Source organism: Engystomops pustulosus, chromosome 3 (assembly GCF_040894005.1).
Source record: "Engystomops pustulosus chromosome 3, aEngPut4.maternal, whole genome shotgun sequence".
Lineage (NCBI taxonomy): Eukaryota > Metazoa > Chordata > Amphibia > Anura > Leptodactylidae > Engystomops > Engystomops pustulosus.
In genome coordinates this window covers 52,544,712-52,569,968 of record NC_092413.1, presented here as the reverse complement: position 1 = coordinate 52,569,968, position 25,257 = coordinate 52,544,712, and the positions used below count along the sequence as shown (strand labels likewise).

The window sequence follows — 25,257 nt, the reverse complement described above, 5'->3', positions numbered from 1 at the left end:
CTTACAGGGCATCTACCAAGAGGATGAAGGACTGTATGCAAATGAGCCTGAGGGGCTCCAGAGCTTTTAATGGAGCCTAGAGCCCCTCAGACTCATTTGCATACAGTCCTTCATCCTGGTGGTAGTTGCCCTTTAAAGAGGACCTGACAGATTGACTTGGGACCCTAAATAACCTACATTTCCTTATGGACCTGTGGTTTGGGGCTCCAAATCAACCTGTTAAAATCATAAACTTTAGTACTCACCTAGATGTGAGTCTGAAGAGGCACATCAGACTCACGACTCTGCTCGTGTTGCGTCAAATGAAGCTGTGATAACAACACGGTTTCACTGTGCATGCGCTGTACCACGCTTGTGCACTGAGGCCGAGGTGTACTACGCCAACTTTACTTGTCAGACCGTGCAGGCGCCAAGCAGAAGAAGGGACAATGGAAGTACAACTTTTTTTTTTTTTTTTTTTAATGCGCTCACATAAAAATTATTTGGGACAATAAAAAAAGATTTGGGACACACCTGGGTACACACCTTTAAGAGGTTATTAAAGGGGTTATCCGGGTGTTAAAAAAATACTCAGGGCCGGGCTAGGGTGAGCTAGTTAAACATAATAAACGTGTACTTACCTTGTCCGGTATCGCCGATATCCCGCGCCGTGGTCCGTCTCCTGTGTGTGCCGGTTTGTATACAGCTCCCATCCGACACCATCTCCCAGCGCTTACAACGCTGAGAGATAGGGACGGATGGGAGGAGCCGGCCACATTGCGGACTGGAAGTTCCCTGTGCGCGGCTTCTGTGCCCCTGTAAACAAACAGGGGCACGGATCAAATGGACCGCGTCGAGGGACATTGGCGGCGCCAGAGGTGGTAAGTATTAGGAGGTATGTTTATTATGTTTAACTAGCCCAACCCAGCCCGGACCTCAGTATTTTTTAACAACCGGATAACCAGGTTAATTTCTTTTTATAAATAAATTTAAAAAAAAAAAAAAAAAACATTTTCCAAATGTTCATATCCAAGACAGCAAAAACAATCCCCAAGACAAACAATAACCCCCCAGCACCCTACATACACAGCACACCCCAGCAGAGTGACTATTTCCAATCCATCTGCAAGAATCTATATAATTTATGACAACAAAAGAATGAATACATAAAAATGTGCCGATTAAATGCAATATGGTACCTTTCTATAAGAAGGTTCAGAAGTTCCTGTGGTTTGCAAAAAGATCTATATGTTGTGAGAAATGTTCGCACAAAGTTGGGATCTGAAAACAAAATTTCAAGAGCAGGTGAGGAGGTGAAAGTTACATTAGTATGACACACTGTGCAGCCCAAATGTTATGCACAACATATCTACAGAATTATAAGTCAATGTTTAAAAAAAAAAAAAAAAAAAACATTTAAAAATCTTGATTAAGGAGTTAAGCTTATTATAAAAAACAAAACAATCCAGACAATCCTGATTCCAAATCCAGAAACAGAATGAAAATGAGCAACAAAATTTACTAAAAAACATGCAGCCCCTGTAGATTTTTTTTGGCCCTTAAAGTGCAGATGAGCGTTGTTTTTGTCCACACCAGTAATTTTTCACTGATGCTGATGGGCTTTTTCACACTTCAGTTTTTTTTCCACTGACCTAATGTTGTCAGTGAAATTATAAGGCCAGGGAGCAAAATATTTTTCAACTACAAGCAGTCCCCGGAGGTTTGTTCTTAAGTTGAATTTGTATGTAAGTCGAAACTGTATATTTTATAATTGAAGTTCTAGACAATTTTTTTTCTTTTGTCCCAGTGATAATTGGAGTTTCAAAATTTTTTCCGGATTTGGACCAAGAAATATCAATAAAGCTTCATGACACTTTACAGCTGATTATTGCAATCTTGCAATCTGGGACTATATAGTAAAGCATCCAGAGAGCTTCACCAGAGGTCACAGTGGGCAGAGGGGTCCGTCTGTAACTATGGGTTGTCTGTAAGTCGGGTGTCCTTAAGTAGGGGCACCGCCTGTATACACTAATCAGGGCTGTGGGGGGTGAGGTCCATTGAAAAGAATGATTGAGGAAGGTGTCAGTGAAAGAGAACCAATCTGTACAGTATGTGTCCATAAGCCCCAAAAATACATTATGTAAACAACCTAGTGTGAGAAAAAACCCACCAATGCAAGTTCACCTTTACTCGTAGATCCAGGCAATGAGACTGTGGCAATCTTCTTATATTTGTTTTCCATGTCCTCCTTTCTTCTAATATCAGCTTGTAAACGTATGCTAATGAGCAGGACTTTGTGGGGCGTTATCAAAGGCTGTAGCTTCACAAGTTGTTATACCTGTTACAACTCCCTTTCCCTCTGCCTGCTGTAATCTCACACAGTGGGAGGGGAAAGTGCGCCTGAGAAGATACAGAAGGGAGGGGCTGTGGTAACACCCCTAGGAGCCCTTCTGGCTCATTAGCATACATTTTAAAGTTTCTTTTAGAAGAAAGGAGACCAATTAGAAGAAGATTACCACAGGCACCTACGAGTAAGTAACAATGATTTATCATGCCCGATTTTAATGATAGATTTACTTTAAAGGGAACCTACCTATAAAAGGTAGATCGGGTGGTAGGTGGATCAATGGGACGTGAGGATAGCCCTTTTAAGGGCTAATCCTCACGTCCCCGCACTTTTTTAGTAACTTTTATCAAACTTTTATGCTAATTTTATTATGCGGCTACTGGGGCGTGGAGTAGCCGCATCTGAGGTTACACGAGGCGGCTACTCCACGCCCCAGTAGCCTCTTTTCTCCTCCTACTCACCATCTTCGGCGCGCAGCTGCTCGTAGCTGCGCGCCCTCGTCTGACAGAAACGGCGGCGGTCGGGTCCCGGTGCATGGAGAGGGCTCACGGGCTGAGCCCTCTCCATAGCCGGTAAGTCTTTGCTGCATATTGCAGCAAAGGCTTACCGGTAACACCCGCGATCGGTGCTAGCACCGATCGCGGGTGTTTTCACAGCGATGGCTGCCGGCAGCCTCAAAAAGCTGCCGGCAGACTCAAAAAGACATCGGGGCGCATACTCACCCTCCGTTGGCCCCGATGTCTGCGCGGCTCGTCTTCAGTCTTCCGCGCCGTCTTCTTTCTTCTGCTGGGCGCCGCCATGTTTTTCCCAGCAGCGGCGCGTCATACTAGGTGCCTGCCGGGGAAGATCAATGGCGGCGCCCACCAGAAGAAAGAAGACGGCGCGGAACACTGAAGACGAGCCGCGCGGACATCGGGGGAGCAGCGCTGCAGATCGGGGCCACCGGAGGGTGAGTATATAAGTTTTTTGTTTTTTTTAATGCTGGGCTGTATACTACTGGGGGCAGTGCTGTATACTACTGGGGGCTGTGCTGTATACTACTGGGGGCTGTGCTGTAATGGTAATGTTGTTGTTGTATGCCTTATGACAAACAGGTATATAGCAGGAAAACTGTCGCTCATAAACATAAGAATTTAAATTAAAAAAAGGACCTTGTTAAATTCAAATCTGTTTTTTTAAAAAATTTTACCGGTGTTTTGTATGCGTTGGAAAAGGGGTAGTCTTATACGGCGAATATATCTTAAACAGGAAAGTAGGGGGGTCGTCTTATACGCCGGAATATACGGTACCTTTATAGGTAGATTTGTGGTGGTAGGTTCCCTTTAAAGAGATGTATAGAACAGCGAGTGAATTTTATACCAAATAGCTCTTACTCCATTGACAAAAGAAAGTGTTTTCAATCCAATTATTATTTCGGGATACGGCAAAATATGTTATTATCTAATAAAGAACTTGAGAGAAAATAATGGCCACTCTTTATATTGTATACCCTTGTATTACAATATTTATAGATGGCAAAATAACAATAGTGTGACCTACAATTAGCTCTAAACAATCTCCCTCAAATTCCTTCAGAAAGGAAACAGACTTCTTGCTGACGCACAAATGCTATTTTTGAATACACAGAAAAAAAGAACCAGAAATAGATCTCCTCAGACCTGGAGAACAATACGTGGTAGGAGAGAGTCAGAACTGGATTAATTAAGGAGGACAAGATAACAGACAAGTCATTTCCTTGTAGTGGAGCTGCAGACGCTGCTCATTAAGACAAGAGTAGAGGTTTGGTTTCCAAAAATAAAGTCACCACGACAGATCTTTGTCTTCAGTTTGGAGAAAAGACCCCCCCCCCTTCTTCCGTTATCGTCACTTCTCGTCCAGTGGAAAAAAAAAAACAACTTTTACTGCAAATCTGGAGAGTGAAATGTTTGTCCTGGATCTGAGCCATGGAGTTATTTTTAACAGAAATGTCTAAAAACCAAACTAGAAATTTACAATTAAACCGTTCTGATGAAAATGCTAACAAGTAGGTGAAGTTTTATGACATATTTAGAACCAAGATCCAATACATTATGCAGTCTGGCCATTAAGTCCACTTTATATTATAAATTGTAGGTAGTTATCTCAGAGCGGTTCCATATGGGTTTCCATTAAATACATGCACCTATGCTTTGCTAGGTTACAAATACCACTATGAGTAGTGAGGGTGATGACACACATGGCGTTTTGAACCAGTTTTTGGTCCATTTTTAAGCACGCATTAAACACGCATGCATTTTTTTTGAAAACGCATCAGTTTTTTGACAGGTTTTACCAGTTCTATTAATTAAAACCGGTCAAAAAACTAATTAGTTTTCAAAAACCACATGTGCATAGTAAATACACTGCCAATTAGTTTTTGTATTTAAAAAAAAAAAAAAAAAAAAGGTTTCACAAAAAAAGATATGCTATATAGAAGCTTTCAATGCCATGTGCTCTGTGACTAGGCACTTGTCCCTTGAGAGTGGCTATAGAGGAGCAGGGGACGCCGCTTAGCCATGTTGGGTGTTTTCGTATGTCTGAAAAAGGACACATGGAGGAGCGGTTTCCCAAGACGGTTGGGGGAGGGGAGGACTGCTCCTCAATAGCCACTCCCAGGTGCCTAGTCACAGAGCACATGGCAATGAAAGGTAATATATAACATAACTCTTTTCTGTAAAACCTTTTTTTTTTTTATACAAAAACTCTTTGGCAGTGTATGTACTATGCTCTGTGGGGACTGGGGGTGCTACTCTCCTGGTGACAGGTTCCCTTCAATTCCTGCTCTCAATACACATGTACACAAGAGCCATTTTAGGACCTTTGAAAGTCCTCCAAATGTCCAGAAACCTCAGATTGAAAGCAAGCAGAAGGGACGCATCCTCCAGAAGCTTGATTCTAGTACCATACGTAGGAAGTAAATTATAGACTTGTAGGGGAAATAATATTCATACAGCTCAGGGCCCATGGCAATCTAAATCTGCTCCTGCACAGGATGAGCTGTTATCAAATCTTTTGAGACACTGGAAAGAAAGTTACAAGGACTCTAAGCCCCCAGGGTCTCCATGCCCCCTGTTTCCAGTATAAACAAAGAAATTCCTAATGATTCAGGTTCCGATTAAACACAACATACAACAATATTTACTAGAAAATTATTTCTGTAACAAAAGAATAGTGATAAGTAATAGTAGAAAATTGTGTTAAACAATGAAACACATATTCATATGTCATAGAGATTCTATGACCTCACATAACAGATCCAAAAAAAAAAAAAAGTTTAATAAAGGAGATGATGTGGATCCACCACAAGTGTCTAATCTGGGAATACCTCTAACAGTTTTCCACCTACCGTAAATACTCGAGTGTAAGCCAAGTATAAGCCGAGACCCCTAATTTTACAACCAAAACTGGGAAATGCTGCCTCCGGTAGTATACAGCCAGCCCAGCCTGCCCCCTGTGGTATACAGCCAGCCCACCCATCCTCCTGTGGTATACAGCCTGCCAGCACGTAAAAAAACTAAACTTATATACTCACCCTCCGGCGGTCCCGATGTTCAGCGCGGCTCCCCTTCTGCCTTCGGTTTTCTGTAAAAGCCTGCAGGGCGCGGCCATGTTATCTGACAGCAGGGGCATACTATGACGCGGCCACTGCTGACGTCATAGTATGCGCCAGCCGGGAGATAACATGGCCGCACCCTGCAGGATTTTACAGAAGACCGAAGACAGAAGAGGAGTTGCGCTGACATCGGGAAGCCACGCTGAACATCGGGACCGCCGGAGGGTGAGTATATAAGTTTCGTTTTTTTTACGTGCTGGCAGGCTGTATACCACAGGAGGATGGGTGGGCTGGCTGTTCACGTGTTCAGCAACGCTGAACATCGGGACCGCCAGAGGGTGTGAATATAATTTTATTTTTTTTTATTGACTCGTGTATATACGGTAATATTACACAGATATAAATTACTAGGACAAGTTCTAGCTTTGTTGAACCGATAATGCGAAACCCACATCATTAAAAATTCCTAAAATATTTATGGAGCTAATGGAGGATTTTTGATTACATTTGGTGAAAACAAAAGGACAACACAGTAAGATGTAGCCTTTCTAGCAACGGATTACGTCAGGCTTGCTGGGTAGGCGCACTGGTACCATACCTGCATACATGTGAAAGGTTAGTCTCTCAATGAGTTTCACCACAGTTCCAGCCTTGATGATGGGAATACCAGATTTGGGTTGTACATTTTCCTCAAATATAATATTCTCTTCAGAGTCCGGTTCTGCAAACCTATAGAGCTTGGCGCTGGGGAGCCGTAACTGCTCCTCTTTCTCCTCCTGCATTATAGTCCCATCCAACATTCGTTCTAATGTACTCCTGTACTGCAGCGATATTAAGGCGGCCATCCAGTTATTCTTCTCTTCTGCTGATTTAGCAGCAAAAATAACACTGTTCTCATCTTTTAAAATAATCTCAAACGCATGCCTGTACTCATTAGTGTCATCCTTGTCATTGATCTGTACCTTCCGCATAAAGAACTTCTCCTTTAACCGATACTCCGCGTTGCTCGCACCTGGAAGCCGTGGTTGTCCGTGGTTTGACTTACAGCAGATCATTAAGCCATCAAAGAGGAATATGTGTCTCTCGTGCTTGGCCCCTACCCGTGTAAGGGCGCCCTCCATGATGAATTCATTACAGCACTGTCCAATGTCCTTTCCCTCCCATCCGTCAATGTTTTTCTGAATTTCGTTCATTTTCTTGATGGCTAGCTGTTTTCCCTTCATTTGATGGTTATAAAAACGACATGCAGACTCGCTGTGGAATGAAAAAAAGAACTTGTCACATCTGCATTGACTTTTCCAAATAAACGAAAAAATATTTTTATAAAAGAAACAAAATAAATAAGAAAAATCAATCATAAGATAAATCACAATGGAGATTTATCATACGCTTGCACTAGGTGAACCCGCATACAATGTAATCTCCGTCCTCCAGTCCTGCCCCCCCACTTGGTGTGGAGGTGGTGTGAAGGCCTATTTCAGGGCTTGTACATCAGTCTTGGGGCGTACAAGCCCTCATAAATCTGCTCCTATGATGGAGAAAATTACTTAAGCCATCACATATTATTTGAATGTTGTGGGGAAGAAGATATTTTGGTGTCACATACCAGTACTTTAAATGCAGTGACACCTGTGCTCATTTAAGGGGGAGCACAAATTATTAGATACTTATGCCCTATTCACAAAAAAATTAAAAATGAAAAACAAATACCTATACTGTGATTGGTTGCTTTGAACATCAAAATGATATTTTTTTTTTTTTAGTTAAGGCAACAGTATCAGATAAGTAGTGTTCCAACCATACGGCTGTACAACAATCAGCAGCTTTGATGTTCTGTATGGAGTCAGAAGCAGAGAGCTCTAAATGGTGCATACTGGTGGCACCGAGGAACTGCAGGCAGCACTTGTATATCCAAGTTTTGCAGCAGTTCATCAGGACCTCCACTAACTAGTGGACAGAACCCAAATGTTAGACCCTCACCAATTATATACTGGTGTTCTATCCTTGGGTTGACCATTAATATAAAAGATAAAAACCCTGTAATACTCATTTCTACATCATCTGTATACTTTATGGTTTTATCACAAATTCAACACATGCAAGAAATGCCACTTGATCACAATAGAAAATATATTTATGAAATAACCACAAAGTAAAATATTTCCACAGGGCTGTACAACAAAGCATTGAGAAAACAATCACACATAATAAAAGTAGTAAAAAGTAAGTCTTCTACATATCCCAACCTGAGAAACGTCCACTTCTTTAGCATTCGGGGTTCCCTGTAAGAGACTGTCCTGGGCGGCACTCATCATTTATTATAATAGCTTTGTGGACAATAAGAATTTCTTGCCTTTAATGTCACTTCCTTTAAAAACAAAGGACAGGACTTGGGCTCTCCCACTTCTCTGCAGGATCTACATAATGTTTATACTAAACCCAGCAGGAAAAAGTATAACAAGAAAAAAAATAAACCACTTCAATTATTTTCAAGTGAATAAAAACCTGAATGTTTTTACAGCAGAAAAATAGAAAGTACTAGAAATGTTGATTGCAGTGATTCTGCACTTTTGGGATAGTGCCCTGTGCCACAACATTAATAACAAGTACACATGGCACAGAAAAGGAAACAAATGCAGTGAGTGTAAGAATAAGGAATCTCTTTCAGACTGTGGTAAAGCTGAGTCGGCTCTACCACATGGTGGGAAAGACTAAAAAGCAAATTATAGATCAGATAAAGAAAATAGATGTTTAAAGAGAACCTGCCAGGCAAATTAACCCCCAAAACTAAATATATTTCCATAAACTGCCATAAGAAGGCATTGCCCCTATCCCTACATTGTCCCTGTACATGGCTGTAAACTTAAACTATCAGGTCCTAAGGCTGTATGCAAATGACCTGTGAGAGGTCCAATAAGTCATTATCATATTCAATTTTCCAGCTTATTCAGGATTGATTGACTGACAGCCTGTATAATGATGTGACACTCCTGGTGCTGGCTCCTCTCTGTACTTCCGGGTTCTGGCGCCCCCTGTAGCCTGTGTGTGTATGAGATACTCCTATACACAAGACTGACAGCCTGTATAATGACGTGACACTCCTGGCTCTTCTATGTGCATAAGAGTTACAATAAAGGGTGCTCGAAAATGGTTATTGCATGGAAGATAAAAGTATTTATGGAAATAGGTGAAAGTGAGGACTGGTCTGCTTCAAAGGGCTTCTCTACTTTTAAGAAAGAATTCATATTGTTTGTGCAATGAAAGGTTCTACAATTTCTGTACTTTCTGTACGAATTCCTGACAGTTCCAGATCTCTGCCTGCTGTCATTCTATATAGGTAGCCTCATCACTCACTTCCTGTGTATAAATACCATTTAATGGTCATGTGATGTCACACAGGTGCACAGCTTGTTATATCATACAGCTTAGGTTACTCTCTGCGATACAACAAGCCGTGCACCTGTGTGACATCACATGGACTGGTTTTTATCCACAGGAAGTATACAATGCAGTTCCCTGTGAAATGACAACAAGCAGAGATCTGGAAAACCATGAGGAATTGAAACAAAGTAGATTGTAAAACTTTCCATTACATAAACAATATCAATTATTTAATTGCAGTTTTCTGTTGTTAGTATCATACCACAAGTTTAACCGTCCTCCCCCGCCCCTTTTAAATGTAACTTGATGGAAAAACATTTTATTAGGTTTAACTGTATTTTTGTTTCGTTTTTCAATTTTACAGCTTATGCATCAATGAAATCACTACATACAGGTGAAAGGTAGCATTTTTAGCAAGGTATCGAGGTTTTAACAAAGTATATCAACAGGGTCTTATCAACTGACAGAGACCAACTTGTATAAAACAATAAAAGCCCTTAAGGTTGTTTTCCTAGGGCCGCAGATCCAATAAACAGATATAATCAACAGAGAAAGTGAGGGAAGACAGACAATAGACTGGAAACATGAGGGAAGGGGTGTAGGGTGGTATCTAAGTTAGCAAAATAGTGGGTGCTCCCCATTGTGGAAGCGATCTCATTAGCAAACCGTCCGACCCGTCCAATAATCATCCCATGCGGCACATATGCGGTTAAATGTTTCTACTGTGTTATGTAAGAGTGCAGTAAGGTATTCTAGGGTGCGTATCTCTTGTATTCTTGTACAAAGCTCCACCCGGGAGGGTGCTGTGGTTTGTTTCCATTTTACAGAGATTAGGAACTTTGCTGCTGTAAGGAGATGTAGGAGTATTCTGGAGGTGTGTTTGCGCATTCTTTTTGGGTAAAACAGACAGGTACTCAGGTCTATAGGGATCTGACATTTAAGAACCAAGGATAGGAGGTCTGTAACCGTGGACCAGTATGGTTGTATAGTTGGGCAAAGCCAAAAAATGTGTGGTACATCCGCTCCCCCCGCTCCACACCGCCAGCAAACATCAGGTGAGTCCGGGTATATATGATGTAGTAATGCCAATGTATGGTACCATAGCATTAACAGCTTATATTGATTTTCTTTGTATTGGACGCATTGAGATACTTTGGCAGCCCTATCCCACACTATCTGCCAGGTCTCTAGCGGAAGTTCCCGTGTTTTGGTATTTTTGAGGGGTCGGGGTTAATAGGTAATCGTTTTATGATATGGAAACATCACCATTACCATTTTACACAAAGGAATAATAGAACAGGAAAGGGATATACAAAGAATTTTGAATAATGTGTACAAATTTATCCATGATATAAATTCATTCTAAAGAGATTAGTGGGTACCTGAGACGTCTTTTGGCCAGGCTCTTGGAACATATCCGCTCCATACTGCTCTGAAGGTTGAGTAAGGCAGTGATGGATTGCTTCAAACATTCTTTATCTTCCTCGTCCTCACTTTTTTCTTCTAATTGCTACAATGCAAGAACCAAAGCAGAAACATGTATCTGTATGCATAAGTGTAAGTGCATAAAGGATGCCCACATATTACAATGATAATTATAACAACAGTAAAAAAAACCCTGTTAATTACCAGTAACTGGCTAAAGATGGTGAACCCTCTTACCAGCAATGTTTCATATGTTGTCTAAGCAGTGGTAACACAATGACAAGGGAGCAGAGGGAGTAGCTGGTGTCATGTTAATATTTTAATGGCCTCATACAGACACCTAAAGCTAAGCTAAACTTTTGAAGCTCACTTTCAGCTTTTTGTTTGCTCCTTTCTTCTCCTGTAGTTAGTACTGTATCTGAAAGCTTTCTTAAACCCGTTGACAGCAGATAGAGAAGAGGAGGTTGAAGATTCTACTTGTTATATAACCAGAAAATATATCACTTGACGCTTCAGATCTGCATGGAGATTAGACTATGCAGGAGACTATCAAGCCAATAAACACTCTCGTTATCCATCAGCTGTTAATAGAGTACAGAAAGGAAGACAAAAGGAAAAATTTTCTTCCAAAAAAATCATACTACAGGTTAAATACTAATCATACAAAAGGTTATCATTATCATCTACACTACTTGTTAATTGAATTTTGACCTAAAGTCATAATATATATGAGAAAGGATCCTGAATAGGATCTGAAACGTTGCACTTAGATGAATAGTCTCATTTTTTTAATATAAATTAACACACAAATGTATATAAAATACTTTAAATATAAATGTTTTTATTGTACTTTTAAGGTTATGTCTTTACAATTTAAAATCCAATTCCAATATCACTAGATTATGGGACCACACCTTTAAGTTATAAATGTAATACATAAATTCTGATCACCCACAAAGAGAATTAACCTAGTCTATGCATCCTACACATTCTTCCCATACTTATGGGGTATATAGCAGTCCATGGTAGGGTTGCATGATGCATCGAAATAATGTTACTTGTACCATTCATTCAAAGCCAGAATGGTTCAATACCAGGTTTCTGTTACGTGCGGTACTGAATGATTCCACAGACCCTACAGACCTCTTGTAACTGCAGACATCGGGCAGTGAATCCTTTTGAGAGATGTGTTGGGAGAGCAGGGACGAGTCATCAGGGCAATATCATCATGTGTCCATATTTGGTGTCTATTAGAGATGAGCGAGCACTAAAATGCTCGAGTGCTCGTAACTCGATACGAACTTTTCCCGATGCTCGAGTGCTCGTATCGAATAACAAACCCCATTAAATTCAATGGGAGACCCGAGCATTTTTTCACTGAAAGAAAACATTAAAAGAACAGTGCAGAACAACAAATTACAGATGTTTACTAATGTTTTCCTTGTAAGAACACATTGAAATAACACTATTCTTCACATTGCAGGTGTTCGCGCGTGTCTTCCGCTAAGTTAGGAGATGTGCACAAACATCTGGAATGTGAAGAATAGTGTTCTTTCAATGTGTCCTGCACTTAAATGGTCCTGTTTTCACTGTTTTTATTCTATTCTTCACATTTCAGGTGTTCGCGCGTGTCTTCCGATAAGCTCGGAGATGTGCGCGCACATCTGCAAAGTGAAGAATAGAATAAAAACAGTGAAAACAGTGAACACAGGACCATTTAAGTGCAGAACATATTGAAAGAACACTATTCTTAACATTTCAGATGTTCGTGCAAATCTCCTAACTTAGCGGAAGACACGCGCGAACACCTGCAAAGTGAAGAATAGTGTTATACTCGCTCATCTCTAGTGTCTATATCTCCAAGAGCTTACCCAGACACAAGTTCTCTATTAAATTCAATTACCGGTAAATAAATTTTTGCCCAGCCCAGGATTTGAACCCACAACCTCCACACTCCACCTGCCATAGGGAGACAGAGCCACTATCCACTAGACTATTGGTTTAGTGGCTGTCAATGGGAGGATTTTATGTAACTAAGAGCTCCAATGTTCCATTGACACAGGCTAAATATAATGGGTATATGGAGAGGGATCTTCTAAGAGATTAATATTATTATTGAGATTATAATTATTGAGATGATTGATATAATAATTATTGAGATTATTGATATAATTATTAATACTATTGTGATTATTTATTATTATGGAGTTTTTAATATTTTAAGCATATAATAAAAGTTAAATTAAATGGCAAAAAGACAAAAAATAAGGGGTCATTCAGACAGGCATGTCCGCTGATCAACTGCAAAAAATCCGGACATGATGTCTGTGTTCAGACCATATTGTATCAGTTTTTTTCATGTCTGTACGCCATCTGTTTTTTTCACATATGCAAAAAAAGCTGATGGGTTTCTAATCCAGTTCTTGCCCTGTCCAGTTGGTGGCCTATCAACATTTGAAGATTGCACACAAACATCAACAACACCCGTCTACATGAGCCCTCAATTATACTCTTTAGTATAGTATTTTATATAAACATTCCCAGGACAACCTTTACAACACTAAACTGTCATAAAGCACTAAAGCTTCTCCTGGCAAATCACTGGTGACCATTACAAAGGAAATGCAAATCAAACTGAGCCCCGCCCCCAGACTTATGCATCGTATTTCTAAACGCATTGTAAACGCCCCATGTGACCGCACACTATACATTCAGATAATACTTTTGCCTTTCTTAAAAGTATTGTATCGGTATTGCGTATTGCAATACTTTTCTGGGTATCGTATCGCGCTCAAAATTCTGGTAACAGTGCAACCCTATTTCATGGCGAATAAACTAGTGTTCCACTCTGTGATTTAGATGCTTAGTAAAATAAGGATCCATCCCAATGTACAAACTCACTTACGCTGCTAGTGGTGCTCCGGACCGTTTTTCCTTGATCTGGGATGTGTAGGTGACTGCTCAGACTGCTTCTGGAGAGGAGGAGGGATAGCTCTGTGTGTGTGAGGTGTGAATGGGAGAGTGAATGAGTGTTCTCCGCCTTGGGGAGGGGGTGCCTCCTGTGAGGCAGTATACGGGTTGGTTATTTGTACTGATTTTTTGTACTGCTAACCCTAATTTTATGATTGTGCCTTATACTGCCCCGAGGCGGATGTTGTTGCCTTTTGTACATTGTTATAATTTTGAAAAATGAAAATAAAATCTTTAAAAAAATAAATAAATAAAAATAAGGATCCATCAGACCACTGGAAAATATATCTCTTCCCTTGGCCTTTTCAATGGCCAACACCCAAGACCAGGAAAGCCCAGCATGGTTGCCCAGCTCAGTTTCCAGTATATGAAATATAGTATGAAATAGTCCAAAAACATATAGAGGCCATTATTCAGGTAAAGTGTCTTTGTACAGAGATCTTTCACCTGACACGTACAAGGTTATATATACGATATTCAGAACAAAAGCCAGTATAAAAGCAAAGCTAAAATTCACTGCAATTCTGTATTTAATGTTAAAGGGGGAGTCCCTTCTGGGCAGTGATAATTAATTCATCTGCTAAAGACAAACATTTCTTAAACTGGATGTTATTAAATAAATGTAATAAAGATAATTTCCCATAAATGTAACCATGCTGTCACTTAGAAACAAGATTGTTGTCCATAGATATGATTACATGGGAATACCCCTTTAAGTTAAAAACAAGTGCCATAAAAAAAATAGTAAAATGACAGTAAAATCAACCACCAGCCTGCTGTTAGAATAAACATTAGACTTATCTTCAACAAACCTTTACAATAAATGATTGATTGATAGAGCAGACTAAAAAAAAAAAAAAAGAACCTTTTGGCTTATTCTCACATGTCAGTACAGCAGGTAACACTGCAACCGTCCATTGAAGTTATACACCAGGAGATCCTCTAAATAAACATGAATGAAGAGAAGCAATGAATGTTCTTACCTTAATAAATTCAAAGTAGTGCAGGCAGTAGTAAACAGGAGCTAGAAGGAGCCGCGGCAAAACGTATTGCACAGCTTCTTTAAAACCTTCATTAATAGACTGGAGGTAACACACACAAAGAACCAGGTATAAATATATAATCCAGAGGATGCACTGACATTTAATAATACATAAACCTTGACTACATATTAGACTAACACATATAGAGCCCCTATATAAATGGTTCCTTGTTTATTCCCCTCTTCCCATCCGGGCTATCATAAAATGGCACCTTCACCATGGTGGTCCAGGGAGGTGCAGGAAGCCAATTTTATGGGCCCGATAAAAAATAAGGGTCATTTTTGGACAGACCAGGCTGGGCGCTCGGCTCAGTTAAAGGGGTTATCCGGGTTTTAAAAACTAGTGAGGGCCAGGCTGGGGAGGGCTATTTAAAAATAATAAATATGTACTTACCTCCTCCGGCGCCGATGTCCCGCGTGGCGGTCCCTTCGATCCGTGCCCCTGTTTGTTTACAGGGGCACGAAAGCCGCGCACAGGGAGCTTCCGCTCCGCAATGTGGCCGGGTCCTCCCATCCATCCCTATCTCCCAGCATTGTAAGCACTGTGAGATGGTGTCGGCCGTCCGGAAGCTCCCTACGCGCCCTTGTAATGAAACCGGCGCACAGAGAAGACCGGCCGCGGCGCGGGACGTCGTGAGTATATGTTTATTATGTTTAAATTGCCCGCCCCAGCACTGCCCTCAGTAATTTTTTAAACCTGGATAACCCCTTTAAAATGCATCTATGAGCACGAAAACCTTGAAGGACATACCACCAGGATTGTAAACCTAGCACACTTACATGCATGTGTTTCACCCCTCTGGGAGGAGCTGTTCTTCTTTTAGGTTCTTATGCCCTTGCTAAAAAAAAAAAAAATATGCAAATGAGCCTGAGGGGCCCCAGGCTCCTTTAAGCCCCTCAGGCTCATTTGTATAATTTTAAACAGCTTTTTTTGTAAAAACCAAGGCAATAGAAGCTTTAAAAAAGCGCAGATCCTGCCAGACGGGGACATACCGTGTGCTTGGGGACATACCGTATGTCAGTGTGCTTGGTTTACAATTCTTGATCCTGGTGGTAGATGTCCTTTAAACAAACTAAACTCATAAATGTAATCCCATGCTCTGGTGCTTGACATAGAAGTGATGTCGACTTGTGGCAACCAGACTAACAGTACTGGAGCAGAAGGAGTTAACATAGGTAGGGAGGATGCAAGCACGTTTTTTTTAACAATGTGACCAGAAGGATGAGTTGCCAGTTCTGAGTACTAGAGCACTAGAACAAAAAATCTCACAGTTAGCAGTTACGGCTAGACGAAACGCAGGAGTGCACGAAACGGTCCGTCGCCAGAGCTTTTACCGTGCTACACCTCCCTGTCCTATGTATCGCTTTAAATAAAGATTTATTTTAAGAAGAACTTTTTGTCTTCCTTTACTTCCAGTTTGTGTGCTAATTGTTTACATTTTTGTCTTTTGAGAAGGCTTCTAGAACTGTAGTAGGTGGTTCAGACTTACCTGTAAATAAAGAGCAGCACCGGGTTTTGAAAGCTGACCAAGAAAATGATCATGGAAACCTGGTCGTAGAATATCCTGAGCATAGGATTCGTATGGATCAAAGGCTAATTCCTGGAAAAGAGGAAAAAAAAAAAAACAAAAAAAAAAAACACAACAACTTAAGAAATATGCCATAAAATCATTTATTAATAATGGTATTGCTTTGGCATGGACATAGTTACAATTGAAAATATAACTACATTGCTAGGCCCTTCTGATTTGAATCAAGACCCCAATTGTATATACTCATTCTCTCCTACTGCTACTTTGTATTCACAGGGCGGCACAGTCATCGCCGAGCCTCTATATTCACACACAGACCAGTGGAGAGAAGCGATGAGCACTGAATGGGAGCGCACCAGAGGGACGACATGTATACACTTATTTTTATACCTCTGCAGGACATATATGCACACACACATAGATATATATATATACCGCCATTCCATATATATATAAGCAGATAAGTGTGATTTGTAGAAAATGCCTTTAACAGGAGTATTCACAAGGCAGCCAGAATACGTTATGTTAGAAATTGCCAGCTTTGCGAAACACATCCAACTTGATGATGATATATATTATGCTACGAGGGTGGTTCAATAAGTACCCGTGTTTGACGGCAAAACAACTTGCAGACCGATTGATAGGTTAGTTTTGATTTGGCAGCCATTTGAGTAAGACGCATTTCGTGATTTTCGCTAAGATGGAAAAAAAAGCGGTATCATTTGGCCAATCGCTTCTTGTTTTTGGATGTGAAAAAATGTGAAGAGATAAAACCAAAGTTGGATTCTGTTTATGGGGACACTTCGCCATCTATGACCACAGATATTGGCTCAACGAATTTAAACATGGGCGAACATCTGTTTTTGATGAGGAGCGACCAGGATGCCCGGCAGACTTGGTTACCTAGGAAATTATTCAAAAAGAAGAACAAAAGTGCACGAAGTAGCAGAGGCAGTAGGTGTGTCGACCAGAACAGCAATGAATATTTTACATGATAAGTTGGCAATGAAAACATTTTCGGCCTGATGGCGTCTTCATTTCTAACACAAGTACTTATTGAACCGCCCTCGTATATATAAGTGTCTGAGCGGACGATGAATGAGAACTCACCTCTGCTAAATCCTCGAAGCAGCTTCCAACTAATGGATGCGGACTGCTCTCATCTGTCATTTCCACTGTGTCTTCTATAAGGCCCAAAAGCTTCACGCTAAGTTCATGGATGTCAATGATTCGACTAAAAATATTTTCTACATCCTGAAAGGAACATTCACCGTTGTTAATACACACATTTGAGTTTACTTTTTTTTTTTTAAATTAAGGTCAATGATACAATATGAATCAGCAGGGTAACGTTGCCTCCCTTAGGCAGTATAAGGTAGTGACAGTCACACCAATTTCAGCTTTGCATCTGGTCTAAGTGTCTGTAAATAGATTTTTTTGTAAAATGCACACTTTATTTCAGCACTTGTAAAATGCTGTTATGATTGACAGCTTTCTTCCTATTACCACACAGGGGGAGAAAGCCGTCCCTGAACTCATGAATAGACAAGACTCAGTTTCATATTAGAAACCTACATCCATCTGCAATTAGCTCCATCAAATACCGGTAGTAGCGTCAGGTAAACAGAATCTTTTCTCAAAAAAGACATTGCAACCAGAATGAAGGATTGTAAACCAAGCACACAGCCATGCTGGTGTGTGCCCCGTCTTACAGTATCTGCTATTCTTTAGCTTCTTACACCCTTGTTTTTACAAAAAAAATAAATAAATAATAATTATGCAAATGATTCTGAGGGAGCTCCAGGCTCGATTAACACCAATGGAGCACAAAGCCCCTCAGGACCATTTGCATCATTTTTAAAACCTTTGTTTGTAAAAACCAGAGAATAAGAACGTAAGAGAAGAGCAGATCCTGCCACAGGGGGCACACACTAGTATGTCCATGCACTTGGTTTACAATCCTTCATCCTGGTGGATATTTCCTTTAAGTGTGAAAAGGAAAACCGTGTATTTAAAGGTATGGAATGGAACTGTACTCTTCAAAAATGAATAAAGCAAAATACTTTTAAAGGAAACCTGTCATCAGGGAGGCAATTTTCACCTGAAGACAGGTTTCAATGGCCTGTGGCATGTTCATTTAAAAAACGCCAATGTGGGAAATATCTATAAAATATGCTTTTTAAATCGATTATTTTACATTACCCGGCTCCCTGCGAGCAGCATCTGGTGAGTCGTGGGGAGAGGGGGCAGTGAGGAAGAGAGGTGATGGGATAGAGAAGACAACTCATACAGTTTGAACTGCCCCCATTCATACAACATGTATGCAGCTGGCAAGCCATATAAAACATACAATTAAAAAATGTTGTAATTGACACTTACATGAGCTGAGAATAGTTTTGTGCTGGAGGCAAAAGGTTCTCTGAATACTTTGATAATGAGGTTCAATTCCCTTATATATTGTCTAACTTCTGCCATAAAGGACTTTACAAGGTCATAGTATGTTTGTTCCCCCAAAGTGGATGGCTCTTCGTCGGCTAAGGACAAAACACTTATGTCTTCTTCATCCTGATGGAACATATCCATCAATACCTTGGTAAAAGAAAAATAGAGATATGTTTAATGTCAGATTACTACATGGATAGATCTGTCATCTACAAAGCTACTCTTTCTCCGTGGCCAAATGTGGATCCTTATGAAAACAGTCATTCCCTCAGTAGGAAACAAGATTCAGTTCCTAATTATTGCACCAAATTCTCATTAGGATTTGTATGGGCAGTAAAGAACTGACTCAAGGATAATAATGTTGTGGAGAACCTTCTTTTACACTGTTCACTAATATCTACTAGCTTTAGTCAGGTCCGGTAGTAGCTCAAAGGTGTATATAACTGTTAAAGGACATGTGCCACCAGGATGAAGGATTGTAAACCAAGTACATCGACATACTGGTGTGTGCCCCCTCTGGCAGGATCTACGCTTCATTTAGCTTCCAATGTCCTAGCTATGGAGCCTAGAGCCCCTCAGGCTCATTGCACAATTTTAAAGCCTTTATTTTCTTAAAAACAAGGGCTTAAAGAAAATCAGATCCTTCCAGAGGGGGCACACACCAGTATGTCAGTGTGCTTAGTTTACAATCCTTCATCCTGGTGGTAGGCGTCCTTTAAGACAACCATTACAATGGTGTCATCTTAAAGGAAACCTACCACTTGAAGTGGCAGGTTTCCAATGGCAATACCGAGCACCAGCTCAGGGTGAGCTGGTGCCGGCACTTATTTTTGTTAGTGTTTTAAACCGCGTTATCGCGGTTTAAAACACTTTTTAAACTTTATAGCTGGCGCAGGGAGGTACGCGCTCGGCGCTTACCATGCGCGCGTCTCTCCTTCACTTCCTATGTAGCCGCGCGCACGGTAAGCGCCGAGCGCGTACCTGCCTGCGCCGGCTATAAAGTTTAAAAAGTGTTTTAAACCGCGATTTAAAACACTAACAAAAATAAGCGCTGGCACCAGCTCACCCTGAGCTGGTGTTCGGTATTGCCATTGGAAACCTGCCACTTCAAGTGGTAGGTTTCCTTTAAGGAGTACAATGGCAGAGGTAAGCCTCAGTGTGATCAGCGAGTGCGGTTTGTAGTGAAGGAGAGCTGGGTGGCCTAATAAAGGTCTCCTGCAGAACCTGCCAGAGGTTCTAATAGACTGCCTGTCAGTGCAATCAATCAAATGATTACTAATGCCCAATGTGGGACTAACAAAAAAAACTGACAGAAGAAAAAAACAAAAAAACATACTGGGTATTGCAGATTCCATGACAACCCAACTTATATGTGTTGCACATATTACAAGTCTTTTTTTTTTGGGGGGGGGGGGGGGACCCACAAGAAACCCCACAAAAAAATGATACATTTCATGATGAAGAAAAAATGACAAAAATGACTTCTAGAGCCAAAACAGGCAGGTCACTAAGGGGTTAAGATATAAGACACTGCACGCTCTTACCTTATCTACACACATGGCCACCTTTATGTCTTGCTTGGTAATTTCATAATGCCTGATATTCCGTACATAATTTCCAGCGAGTTTTAAAATATCAGCAGAAATGTATTCTAATACTGCGACTATGTAAACAGATACTTGATGATCAATTTTATAACCTAAAACCTCCTGTAAAATAATAAAAAATAACACTTGGATCAACACAATTAAAACAAACAAACAAAAAAGCTATTGGTTGAAACATTAGCCAAGATCTACTGCTATTACCAAGACTGCCTGCTATAAGGAGGTCATAGCCACCTGTGTAGTTGTCACTTTCCTATCGTTAAGTGTTGTAACGTGTAGTAAGAGTAAGGTGACTATTGCACCTTTTACTCAAATAACTATAGTAATACATTGCTTTACTTCCCGACTTGTTATAGTCGGTAATTACTTAAAGGGACTGTACAGCGTTTACAAAGGGGGTAACAAGGATCCCATTTCCCTGTCTAGATGGAAGAGACACTTTATTCTTTGTAGAATTGGGTGTACACGGCTCGGAAATCTCTCGCAGTCCCATAGAGACTGAATACAGTGACAGCATGCATGAAATACAGTGGAAAATACAATCCACTATGGATGCAGCATGTTATAGAGCACATGAGCTGAGCAGGTTGAAAAATAGGAAGACTATATATACCTTGTATATTTTAGTAAATTTAGATTTCAGTTCATTTAAATCTATATTCTACATCTAATAAGTCTATGTCTATAATGAGCCAAGTGGGGGAGACACAGACACATCCTGCATCAGAAACAGTAAGCGTTTCAGAAGTCTTCAAGTTTTATAGCAATATTCTACCAGATTTTAGTTGTATTGAGCAGCACGAATGTATATAAAACTCTGGTGTGGACACATCCAACTCCTAGAATCCAACTAAAAGCCATGTCCTACCTAGGTCATTTGATTTTTTTTCCCCGTGTCTTGTCTATTGTTTATTATGTCTGGACCACTTTTACAAAAAAGTTTCCCCAATCTAGGGGGTTAATAAAGTTATATCTAATTACATTCTATATACACACACACACACACACACACACGTACTAAACAAATATCAAATTAATTTATTAAGCACCGGGTAGTATAATCATGTTAAATTCACATGGATTAAAATGGTTTAAGCTAGTCCTCATCACTACATGGCTGATTTTTACATTACCTTTAACAAAGGATGGATTTTATCAACAGGGAGAGAGAGCGGATTCCGTCGTTTTTTCTTTTCTATCGCAGATTGTGCATCAGCAATCGCCCATTTGTCTATGGGGTGAGGAAAACTTTTCTGCACACGTTCCTGAAAGTCAAACAAACATGTATTAGTACAGTATGCGGTGTATAAGGCCACAAGTGGGCTCCCCCCTTGTCTTTCGCCTTTGCTTGCTTCCCTTTATTCCACTACTCCCTTATTATTTTTCTTTTATTCCTCTCTACATTGATTTTTTTCTGATATATAATATTTTTTGTTATCCAATAGATATAGATGGTTTGATTTCAATACATATTTACAAAGGCCTATAGGAAAATTCAGCAAGGACCAATGTAGAGCAAATGCAGAAGCATTTATCAGCCAGGACAGTTTTGTAGTTGTTCCTCACAATACATATTATCTGCAGGTAAACTCATGGACATCCCCAACTTATCTGTACCCTAATATAAACCTGTCCTGCATTATCTGCACGGATACACTTACACTATTGGCTTGTATGTGTAATGTGATCCAAAAACGCCACATTGCTAGAAACTATAGCAAAATCGTGTAATGAGAATGAAACTTCAGAACCAGCCAAAAGATGGCAGTATCACACAAGTGGAAAGGAAAAAATATCCCCTTAAATTTCAAGAAAATATAATGGAGGCAATTGTGAAGACCAGCTATTTTTAAGATTTTAATACACAACCCTTATAAATACCCCTTTAACATCTTTTGAGTGTTCAGGTTGCCTGTAGACATTTCAACACTTGTTAATGCATTCTATTTTTATCAACTAAAGGTGATTATTCAATAATATAAAAGGTTAACAATGTCTGCACTATGGATTCCTCAACACCTTGAGGTCACCTTATTGTTTACTACTCAGGGATAAAAATCTGTCGGTAGTCATGTGATAGACACAGTCCAGATGCATGCACTTTAAAGTGAACCTGTCACCAGGTACCAATAGCTTCTTGACATGCAGATTTTAAAAATGCGTCTGTCAGCTTTAGGAATCATTTCAATACTTAATAATAGTTTATTTTACATAACCTGGCTACCTACCAGCAGCATGTGGTGAGTACCAGGGGTAGGGGTCAGCTATAACCTGTAGAGATGGGCTGTTCATGAACAAGCAGGCACAAAGGCGTGAAAGTAGGAAGTCGGTTCCCTTCAGTAAGCGATCCCTCACTTAACCTGTTAAAATCAGGTTAAAAGTGGAGCGGACTGGTTGACTGGACTGAGGCTCCTTATTATATATTTAATCGGAAGCTGTTCAGGTGCCAGAAGAGCCGGCTCTTTTTAGTGAGTGGAGCCCAATGCTCGGAGTTCCCATCAATAATGGCCTGTGTGTGCCGGTGTCTCCTCATGTATTCTTTCTGTATTCCTCCAGCCCCCTCCCTTCCCTGCCTGCCCAATACACATGACAGGATGGGGGGGGGGGGGGGTTGAATGAGTGTGGAGGAGAGGAGACTGACAAAGGCACACACACCGAGAACTCACTACACGCTGCTGGCAGGGAGCCAGGTAATGTAAAATAAACTACTGAGATAATTCAGAATGCTGACATTCTTTTAAAATCAGCATAGCATAGGCTACTGGAGCCCATCACCACCAAAATATGTCATTCCTGGTGACGGGTTCACTTAAAGGCTAGGACCAACAGCAAGCAAACCAACCATAACTAATCCCCTATTCTGTGCACAGAAGTTTTCTTTAAGGGAAAATCCTTTATTACTTTTACAAGAAATACTGGTTTGTTAATTGAGAAATTTGTGGAAGTAAATGTAACGGTATATTGTGACACATGATGCAAAATTGTCCTAATAGCCATTTGTTATTGTAATTCTAAATAGTGCAAGAGAACCTATCCCTAGTGACATGGCATATAGCCAGAGCTCGCTACCACTCGACCATAGCCAAGCTTATGGCGGAACTTTATACAGAAAGATTTTTATGGCAATAGAAGAATGCAGTTGTTATGGTTCTAAAATCAAAAAAAAAAGTAAAATATGTGAATTTTAATAAACCTAATGACAGCTACAATATTTAATTTCTGCAGAAGCAGCTATGGTAGAGCTACAAATACTGTTGCTGCTTTGCAAGGACCTTGATGGATTTTTGGCTGTTGAACACCGCAGTCACTGCGCAGTCCTTTTAAGTGGCATCTTTATGAGCAGATCAATACATAAACTATTTCTGAGTACCTCAACATCCAGGACACTGCGGGGCTGCGCTTGGCAGAGCATGCTTAGTAGCTGCAGGATTAACTCTTCAACGTACTGGAGAGCATCTTCAGCTGAGGCCAGGTTGGGATGGACCTGTACTTGAACCTGCAAAAAAAACCATAGGGTTTGCTTTAGAATTGCAGGCTATCCTCCAGTGACCGCTTAGCCTTGCATAAACGATATTAAAATAATCCAGTATATCACAATATTGAGGCGGCCGTCCAAGCAAATGCAATGTTTAGAATATTATAAAATTATCAAGTAGATTGGTTGCGGTTACATGTCTTTTTGGACAGGTCATTACTAGAGAAGAGAGAACAGAGACCAGAGAGCAGCTTTTCAATAGACATCAATGTATAAAAACACAAAAAACCTAGATCTAGCATGTGTTGAGTAACATAGGGTTCATAGGTCCATTAAATGTCCTTCCCAGCACACGTTAAAAGGACACATAAAAACACAAAAACAGCAGCAATATAAAAGACCAATGGCAACCAATAAAACTACTAAGAATACACATCTTGATCTATATATACAGTTGCATTTGGAGACCCCAAGTTTATCACCAACATCTTATGATGGCCGCTAATAATTATAACAATATATTAGATTCTTTATCTTAATTTGGGATTAAGCTTTGGGCTTTGAAACCACTGACAATTTTTTTCCTAAGAATTCAACTGACTGAAGAGGTTTAGATAATTGACACTTTGGTGACTTCCCCACTCACATGCACAATTTCAATTAGACCCCAATGGTAACAAGTAAACGTCTCGAGAACCAATGATTCAGACTTTGAAATCCAACAATACATCTAAAGTGCGTGGTCAGCTGTATAGTCCCAAAATGAGTTACTACAGCTACAGGTGCCACTAAATCAATGTAAAGTACCTATTTGTAGACACCATTACAAGAAAGTATTTGTACTACAAGTATATATAGATTTTTTAACATTCAGGCCACCACCAAATCATAGTTTTCCTGTATTCTATGACAGCACAAGCTCGTGGAGTAGTATTGTTGCTTGGAGTATTGTTAACTTGAGTCGGACAATCACATCTCTAGTATGGATCCTGTATATTTTTCCCAGTGGTTACTTTGGCTGCAGTTTACTCCCATAACCTAGAGACATGCTCATAGGTTAATGGGTTTCCAATTAAACGGAGGTGTGTGCGTTATAGACTGTGATAACCTTCTCTGTAAAACAATGGGAAATAAAGTTCTTGTCCTTCAATAAATGCTCAGATAAACATTACACAACTTATATGACACCTTACACCAACATGGTGCTCCCCAGATCCCCATCTAAATCCCTAACCTTCCAGTCGTCCAATTCCCCTTAGATCCTAGTAAAGTTCAGAGGCCAATTTAAAGGATATTTATAGGATAGATGAATTTGAACGAGTGTCAGAGGCAAAAATTTCAGTCACGAGGGGGGGGATTTATGATTAGGACCTTTTCACAGGTCAAAATTATCATAGTTGCTTAGGTTGGGTTCACGCCTCATTTTTAGTATGCGCCCAGAGAATACGTTGGGATAGTTTCCGATGTATACGCTGAGTGTACCCAT

At 40.3% G+C, this 25,257-nt stretch overlaps 1 protein-coding gene across 1 annotated transcript in view; it reads right to left on the bottom strand.

Annotated features, from left to right (window-relative positions):
* The window catches only part of SOS1 (SOS Ras/Rac guanine nucleotide exchange factor 1), a 67,929-nt gene that overhangs the window by 15,140 nt on the left and 27,532 nt on the right, over window positions 1–25,257 (bottom strand). The window contains exons 2-11 of the mRNA XM_072140780.1: window positions 23,667–23,792; window positions 21,430–21,561; window positions 20,234–20,398; window positions 18,627–18,836; window positions 17,358–17,501; window positions 16,206–16,316; window positions 14,657–14,755; window positions 10,661–10,788; window positions 6,496–7,151; window positions 1,179–1,260 (exon numbers count right to left, since the gene is read on the bottom strand). Of these exons, the coding sequence (XP_071996881.1) occupies window positions 1,179–1,260; window positions 6,496–7,151; window positions 10,661–10,788; window positions 14,657–14,755; window positions 16,206–16,316; window positions 17,358–17,501; window positions 18,627–18,836; window positions 20,234–20,398; window positions 21,430–21,561; window positions 23,667–23,792 (1,853 nt within the window). The remainder of the gene's footprint in view (window positions 1–1,178; window positions 1,261–6,495; window positions 7,152–10,660; window positions 10,789–14,656; window positions 14,756–16,205; window positions 16,317–17,357; window positions 17,502–18,626; window positions 18,837–20,233; window positions 20,399–21,429; window positions 21,562–23,666; window positions 23,793–25,257) is intronic.